Source organism: Cicer arietinum, chromosome 5, assembly GCF_000331145.2.
Source record: "Cicer arietinum cultivar CDC Frontier isolate Library 1 chromosome 5, Cicar.CDCFrontier_v2.0, whole genome shotgun sequence".
Taxonomy (NCBI): domain Eukaryota; kingdom Viridiplantae; phylum Streptophyta; class Magnoliopsida; order Fabales; family Fabaceae; genus Cicer; species Cicer arietinum.
Window position 1 is genome coordinate 62,084,286 of NC_021164.2, and position 8,429 is coordinate 62,092,714.

At 32.2% G+C, this 8,429-nt stretch overlaps 2 protein-coding genes across 2 annotated transcripts in view; both read left to right on the forward strand.

Moving 5' to 3' along the window:
- Nucleotides 1–166: 166 nt before the first annotated feature.
- Nucleotides 167–2,671, forward strand: LOC101490180 (uncharacterized). Its single transcript, XM_004501843.4, has 3 exons — nucleotides 167–454; nucleotides 1,026–1,445; nucleotides 1,829–2,671. The coding sequence occupies exons 1-3, from the start codon at nucleotides 402–404 to the stop codon at nucleotides 2,241–2,243; spliced, it is 888 nt and encodes a 295-aa protein (XP_004501900.2). The 5' UTR covers nucleotides 167–401; the 3' UTR covers nucleotides 2,244–2,671.
- Nucleotides 2,672–5,522: 2,851 nt separating this feature from the next.
- The window catches only part of LOC101490503 (uncharacterized), a 4,178-nt gene continuing 1,271 nt past the window's right edge, over nucleotides 5,523–8,429 (forward strand). The window contains exons 1-3 of the mRNA XM_004501844.4: nucleotides 5,523–5,826; nucleotides 6,822–6,888; nucleotides 7,559–7,975. Coding sequence (XP_004501901.1) covers nucleotides 5,746–5,826; nucleotides 6,822–6,888; nucleotides 7,559–7,975 — 565 coding nt within the window. The 5' untranslated portion in view covers nucleotides 5,523–5,745. The remainder of the gene's footprint in view (nucleotides 5,827–6,821; nucleotides 6,889–7,558; nucleotides 7,976–8,429) is intronic.

Sequence of the window (8,429 nt, forward strand, 5' to 3'; positions counted from 1 at the left end):
TATCAAATTTACTGATTGGATCATTAAAATTTTCTTCCTTTATTTTTTTTTATCAATATACTGAGTTTTGAAGATCAATGCTTTATTGAGGGATTGAACTATATACCTCTCTCTCTATCACGCACATGCGCTCAGACACACTCACACTAAATCTTGGCTGATTGAAGTTTGACAAGTCTGATTTCTAATAACAAAGGATTATATCCTGAGTTCACTGTTATAGATTTTTCCTTGGCAATCACAACTTTCTATGTTCATATTTCTAGTGCTAGGTTATATGATTTATGAACTTCATAGATGATTTGTTTTCTTGTCATTAGGGTTTGTATGTCGCGTCATCCACAAGGCATTTGTCATGGAGCAAAAGGCTGAAGTTGAAGCAGTGTTTGACAAAACACCACATGATTGGAAGAACAGACTGGCATCACCTATTAAAGCAGAATATTTGTTTAAGGTAGAGATATGTCTGTATCCTATGAGGAAATTAAATGTGGTGTTTGGTGTCAGGGCCACCTCAAGAAGTTTTGTTTGAAACTACTTATTATTTAACATCAATGTAGAAGTATCTTACTAGTGGCCCAATGATAAGAGTTGCTGAGTTAGTTAAGCAGATTTAAATGCAATTCTAAGGCGCTTCCCTTAACTAAGATGAACAAATTATAAGTCTGGATCAACCAAATGTTTCTATACTACGATTGAATTAAGTTTGTTTTTATCAAATAGTTTTCATCTGCTTGTGGAATTGGAGGTTCGTATTATGCAAGGAAAATGATTTTTGGAGAGAAAAAAACAAATCTGTGCTTGTAAGAATTACTTACAAGTTACAGCGAATGGTTGATGAACTGTTTATGTGTTTTCGCTTTTTGTTTTTTATATTAATATTATTATTCATATTCATTGATTTCAATATTTCTATTAATTTCTTCAGTTCCATCCCTGGGGATAGTTGCTAATATAGAAACATGCATGAATTGAATGCACACGGCCTATTAGTTTTCTTCACATAAAAAGTTTATTGTTTCCAGTGTAGGACCTCCATGCTTTTGTGTATCCAAGATAAAACCTTTGAGGATTTCAGGCTTCAAAGGAAGAACTCAAAATGATGATTCAGGAACCAGGGCAAATTGGTTGAAGGCACCTAAAACCTCTGTTGGACTAGAGGAGAGTGGGGAGACCCACAATGTGCCACTCTCTTATGCATCTGAAGCAGGTGATAGCTTTGCAACATCGTCTGCTTTTCATGGACTTTTCAAAACATGGCTGAGAATGTTGCGCACACAACCACCGTGTCAAGAAGTTGAGGGAATTTTTGGAAGACCGAGTAACACAGTTTTACCTGAAACTTTACAAAGGACTTATAGTAAAGAAAGAGGTGAGGTTTTGAAGGTGGCATGGTCCCATTTTCTGGCACTGGATGCGACAATAAAGATTCCTTTGTTGATATTGTAAGTATGGTGATTTTTTCCCCTTTCCATGTTATGATATGTTTGTGAAAGGAAGACGAGTGCACATTTTTGTTGTTGTTGTACCAAATGCATATTTTGTTGTTTGGTCTTCAAGTTAATTTACTGTCTGTTGGCAAGTCTCATATTTAATTTCATCACGCTTCAACTTGGCTGGATATTTTGGCTGTAGCAAACTTTAGGTTGGAATTTACAAAAAAATTAAAATGAAAGGGGGAGTGCACGGCTTGCTTACTTCCTAGTCAATATATTATTTTGTAACTAGCTTCTGCATCATTGTTCAACTTTTCTTGCATTTTAAATAATGCCAATTGCATTGAATCTACAATAATGCTTATGTGTCTAATTTTATCTTCTATCTGCAGTGTTCCTCTCTACCTGGCAGTTAATGTAAAATTTGGTGCTGAAGTTTCGAAGGAATTAACTCCTTTATGGATTTTTGGGCCACTAATTGTGGCTATACACATTATGATAATCCGTGGTCTGTGTGCACTCTATGCCTTAAGCTTCAACCGCACTGTCAAAATACTTAGCAAATTACCTTCTTTCTGCATTTTGGTCAACAACTACATTTTTGGCGGCGTGCTCAAAGAACATATTGGAGTTTATCTTTTGCGACCTATATTGAGCTTAAAAGATATTGATTATATACAGCTAACAAGAAGAATTTTGAAAGTATTGCAAGAATGGTTAGTGGACAAGTATCTTGATTATGTGGAATCAATATGGCCACATTATTGTCGAACAGTCAGATTTTTGAAGACGTCTAATCTTATTTAAGTTTGAATGTATTCTTAAAGGTAGTCTTCAGAAAAGTTAAAGGGAGTTTGATTGGAGGTGATATTCTTTAGCATAGAAATTTTCCAAAGAGATCAGGCAAATCCCATTTTATGCTGCTGGGGTTTTGAGCAAGTTAATGATAATGAGGAAATAAGTTCCTAATTCATGTTATCTTGAATTTATTTTATTCTTAGATTAGGTTGTAATTGATTTTGTCATTGAATAGCTGCTTATGTTTCAAGGTTCTATATGAGATTAGTTCCATTCTGCAATTGGCCATTCACTCATTTGTCATGAACAAACTCTCTGTTTGGGTGGCAAGGCCAGGCTTAACGTACATACATTGTTTACCATTACAACAGCTCAAAGATGATTTCTATGTGAATTCTTTGTATGTTAAGGGGCTAATTTGTCCTATTCGTTGTTAATTGTAACATTTGTCAGCCAGAACCTGCAGAAGAGTACATTGGTTTGAGAATGACCCTGCATATTAAGGGAAGAAAACTGGGACAAAGTACTTTTTTCTCCCATTATTATTCCAAGACTGTGTTTGGGAAATTCATTATATAGCAAAAGGAGTACTGGTGTAAAGAAATAATTGACCTTGCGGATTTGACCCTAGGTGGATACAAATTGGGAGAGTGAAGAAAGAAGCGATGTGATAAAGTTGTACTTTCGTGTTATGTCAGATGAAAATGGATTTTATCAAATGTTTGTTCCGAGTTTTCAAATCTCCACCTTCAACTCCATTTACCACCTTTCTTTTATTGCAAATACACTTCATAATGATAATTGGACCAGCCTACAAGGGGTTGATATTAAGTCAGTAGGAAACAAAAAAAAATTGGGACATGGGGCATTTGTGTTAACTTTTAATTGAACTTTAGAATAATATTTTTTATCTCTTAATATACGATCTATATACAAAATATAGGAGTATTATTTAAACAGTAGTAATTTTGCTATCTGTACGCACCCTTTATTAATAAAATAGTAACAGTCATGGCAACGGAATATGGTGGAGGTAGATTTTGCCTCCTCCACTCCCGTCTCGAGAAGTCAGGGGAAAACTCATATCAGCACCTTATTTTTATCATGTGTAAAATTTAATTTCCATCCTTGTTCGTGACGAGGTTCGAGTTTCTCCGCTCGCACTCATTCATATATGTAGAATAATAAATTTAAAATTATTTATTATAATTAATAGCAAAATAATAATTATTATCCAATAATAAAATTAAAATAATATTTTTTATAGAGATGATTATAATTTTTAATATTAAAAAAATATTAAATATATACATGTATATAAAATTTTAAAATAATAATAATTTTATTAGCAGGATGTGTTCGGGTCTGGGGTAGATATCAACATTCTCAAATCCGTCTCCACTCTCCCGAAGGCACCCGCGAGTGCTGGTTGTGTTTCATCCCTAAACAATAGTAATTTTTGAATTTGTCAAAAAAACAGTAATAAATGTACATGAAAAAATGATCAGAGGCAATACACACATGAATAGTTTACGTTAACTCATATCATCTATGCATACTTATTTCACTCCACGTCACATTACTTTTATTTATGTGTACGTTAACTCAAGTTATGTAAATATACACAAATTAAAATAACGTAAATCCCTAACCTAGACTGATTTTTGGAAACACTCATAATCACCAAATATTGTTCCATCCCAGTAATCAAGATTGCATAAATCAGTTTCATTCTCACTAAAATCTATTCAAACAACAATTCATATATACAAATCAGTTTCATTCTAACTAAAACTCGATGTAAGAGGAAAAAGATGAAAATGATTGAAGTTGTTGAAAATCTTAATGTTTGATGAAATTAAAGGGAGAAGATGAAAATGAATGAAAAGAGGGTATAAGAGTGTGAGAGAAAAAAGATAGAGGATAAACATGAGAGATGCCTACTTTTATTTTAATGGTAAGAACAATTGATCTTTTTATTAAGGGTAGGGGTGTAACTAACAACATAAGAATGTGACAAACAAAATTGAAATATATTACTCTTGTATAATTACTTACAATTATTCATATTATTAGAGAGATAAATTAATATTGAAATCATTAATGCAGGCATAGTTTTGACAATGTCTTATATTAAGAGATATAAAAATCTAAAAAGCGAATCTTAAAGTGGAGGATTAAACAAATTAAAAAGCAATTCAATTTTTTAATGTTTTTACAATTAAGTTTGAACAATTGAGTTATTGACTTTAAGATTTAGAAGATAAAATATAGTTAGAAGTATCTATGAATCCATAGTATATTTTAACAAAATAATGCATACTATGTAAACTCGTAAATTAATTAATTTTTTATCTATGAGAAATTAATTATATATTTATATGTTTGTTTTTATTGATTATTGAACTGGATGAAATATCAAACCATAAATAATCAACAACGACTTAAAATGAGAGTGAGTGGATTGAATTTAGTGGATTTATTAGATGCAATCAATTACATAGAATGACGTCTTGGTGCATCGTTAAGACATTTCAGTTGTACGAGAGACAAAGTGATTTGATCGTGCATGTGTATAGAAGACTGAGTGACATGATCATGCACTCGTCAGTCCAAAGACAGTGTGACGTGATTGTGTACACATATGGGAGATAGGGTGACACAGTCGTGCACCCGCCAGTCCTAAAACATATGAAGTAACAACAAAAAAACGGTTGGTGGATCAAATGGGTCTGGATCATGCAAGCTCATTTCCTCATAAAAATTTGCCTATAGAAGGTGTGATGAGACAATTAGGACTGATGATCTCTCTTCCATATTCATAAACAATGTAGGTCTCTTACCGAATACTTTGAAAAAATTTCTGCTTTCAAAAGTTTTACATTTATGTATTTCTTATCTAACAATTATTATTATTATTATTATTATTATTATTATTATTATTATTATTATTATTATTATTATTATTATTATTACTATTATTATTATTATTATTATTAATTTAATGGTTTACTTTACTCAAAATTAATATTATTTATAGTATAACAACAATTACAATAAAATTTAGATGTATTTCCTTCGATTTGAGGTAGTCTTGATTCAAAATATACTTTTTATGATTAATACAAAGTTTGAGAGGAATGACTAAAAAAAGGTGCGAGGAAAAAATCACGGAATTATGAATATATTTAGGTTTTGGAATGGTGCCAAAATGAACCTAAATTGTCAAAATAATAATTAAGGAAAAGAATATGTAGGTTAATAGACCCAAAAAAAAAAAATATATTTAGGTTGGAAAATGGCAGGCAAACCTGTGTGCTTGTTTTCCTTTCTTCTTTCACTCGACTTCACTTCAGTTCATTCCGTCATCACTACAAGCTTTAGTTTGGTTGAGTGAACTCGAATTATTCAATTTCAGCGTCAGCCAAATCAATTGAACTGCCCTATACGCTGCCACGCCCTTTTTCAGTATCTTCAGCAGTTAGTATTAGTTTAGGAGTTATAGATAGTTATGGCAAATACTAATACTACTACACTTGCTTCCTCTTTACCTCCTTCATTTTTTCAACGCAACACACGTTCTTCTCCCCAGGTACCTTTTTCTCTTCTATATGTTTTTTCTCCTATACTAGGTTTCCAAAAAAATTTCTTGTTTATTCCACCAATTCTAATGTTATTGTTGTCTTCTCTGTTACCAACTCATTAAATTAATTAATTAAATTGAATTTCTGTACCATGGTACATAATATATAATTGTAAGGAGGTTATTTATAGGAGTTAGAAGTAGAACTATATGCTAGTTAGCATTCTCTTAGTTTTGCCTGCTAGTTGGTAGTTGTTAGTTTGTTAAAATGTTCAATTATTTCTCAATTTGTTTTTGGTTTGATGATGAGTTTTCTACCTATGTTTACTTGACAAGTACTCAATTTCACTTACTCTTTCACCCCTTGTTTTTTTTTCCACTTTTCTTAAGGTTGTTAGTTTTTTTTTTTTTTTTTTTTTTCTTTCACTTTTTTGTTTATGTTAGGCTACTGGATGTGGCAAATAGAATGCATATATCTGAGACATGTTGATGGATGTATATGTTTAAATAATATTTGTTGCATTAATTTGATCAATGGATAATGTTTAATTAATGTGACAAGTAAAAACAAAATTGGCAACATGTTTTATAGTCACTTGCTCAAAGTCTTCAATCTCGTTGGAGCTGGAATTTTATTGCATATATGTTCTTTTCTATATTCATCATTTTTATGAAAATTTAGTCTATGGTTTATACAATTCATTTTTATCATTCATTTAATGTCAGATATAAATAATACATGCTGAAGACTAATGACTATATGCATTAATTATTTTTCCCAAAAATTGATGATGATACGGATGACGTGTATAAATTTTTCCGTTTTGTACTTTGTTCTTTTTCTGCTAAATTGAAGCAATTTATTTGAATTTTCTATCTGTGCAATAACTGTAGGATTAAGTCCATATTATTATACTGTTACTCAAAATTGTTTGCCATTGTATCTTTGAGTATAGCTTTAATTACTTTTCCTCTTATATGGTTTCTTTTCATTTGATATTCAGTTGAGCTTATCACAAGGGTTGTTTGTCAACCAGATAACTGGTTCTCAGCTGCAGATGTACACTAAAGGTAATTTGCTTATTTATTGGTTGGTCCACATATTGTGTTAAGCGTCCAATTATATTAAATTGCTTATCTTTAAATGATTAGCAAGTTTTATATAATGGTTACTTGCACATTTCTTCAATATATCTGTTGTACAAATTTGGAAATATTTTAGTGTAAATTGGAACATACACCCTTGAATTCTGGCCCATGTGTGGATTAGGCCTTAGGGGTTTGTACGAAGCAATTGACTGCTGAACATCACACTTTGTCTGAAAAAACCCTGAATTATTGTAATGTTTAAGATTAAAATACTGAAAAGTAGCATTTTAGATTCGAATCATAAATTATGGTAATATTTACATTTTCAATACTGTTGGAGGTTGTTTTTTTGCATAAAGGGGTCATAGCACACATAAGTGTTGTCAATTGCGGTATAGTGCTATAACGCCGCAATGGTGGCTATTTGATAACACTTTGTAGTTTGTACTAACTAGCGTATCACGGAGAAATTGTGATTTGTTCAAATTCCGCTATGCTATAGCAGCTATTTCACAACACCGACACACTTCAAATCTTAAGGGCGTGTCTGGACATGCACCCAAGTTGAAGGGCGTGAGCTGCAGTTTGCCCAATATTTTATATGCACTCCTCTGGCTATGTCTCTGTTAACATTCTTTTGTTTTTGTGTCAGTATCATGGTTGGAAAAATCATGCCAGTTTAAGCTTATAAACGGAAGGCCAAAGTTCAAAGGAAGGCTCCAGAACCAACAGAATGCTCTTTTTGTTGTCTCTGAGGATCAGTCACAATACAATGAGCTTGAAATAGCTGCTTCAGTGCCAGAAAACAACAATAATATTGCTCAAGACATCTCTTCTGTTAGCAACCCATCTTTTCATTTTTCAGGGAGTGATGGAAAATCGGGTTTAATATCATTTTATAACCGCCCATACAGAAGAGATAGTGAGATTCTTTTATCTAATCCAGAGAAGAGTCAAAACAGCGTATTGTGGTTTGTAGGCCCTGCAGTCCTTGTGGCTTCTTTCATTTTTCCTTCACTCTATTTGCGTAAATTGCTGTCTGTCATTTTTGAGGACTCTTTGTTAACAGGTAACTTTTCCTTGGAAGAAAGACTATTTTGTTTGTTAAGTATTTGGTGTTATATTGCTTTGTCTGCAACAATCTGCATAGCTTACTATTTCTTTATATGTGGAGTGTTTTCTGATATTTGGATGCACTCTGTATTGACTAAGCATCTGACGATGAAAAACCACAAAGAAATGGGGAACTGATTGTGTTTAGGACTGTTATTAAGGGATGATGCCAGGGAAAACATCCTGCATGTTCAGATTTGGATATGATGCTCTTTGGTTGATTTGGAATTATTTATTTCTCCGCAAGATGGATGGCTTCAATCATTGGATGATTGGGCAGAAATGGAGATTGATCTAATATTTGTACATAATGGATGATAAATTTTGCAACTTCAATATCAATATTCAACAAAACATTTACAAAAATTGAAATTGGTCTAATAATTGAAGATATTTGTTGAATATTATCG

Excerpts from the sequence above, each read along its gene's own strand:
- LOC101490180 (XM_004501843.4), top strand. The coding sequence starts at position 402 with ATGATTGGAAGAACAGACTGGCATCACCTATTAAAGCAGAATATTTGT. Across the intron at positions 455-1,025 it reads AAGCAGAATATTTGTTTAAG|TGTAGGACCTCCATGCTTTT; the intron begins GTAGAGATATGT and ends TATTGTTTCCAG. Across the intron at positions 1,446-1,828 it reads AAGATTCCTTTGTTGATATT|TGTTCCTCTCTACCTGGCAG; the intron begins GTAAGTATGGTG and ends TTCTATCTGCAG.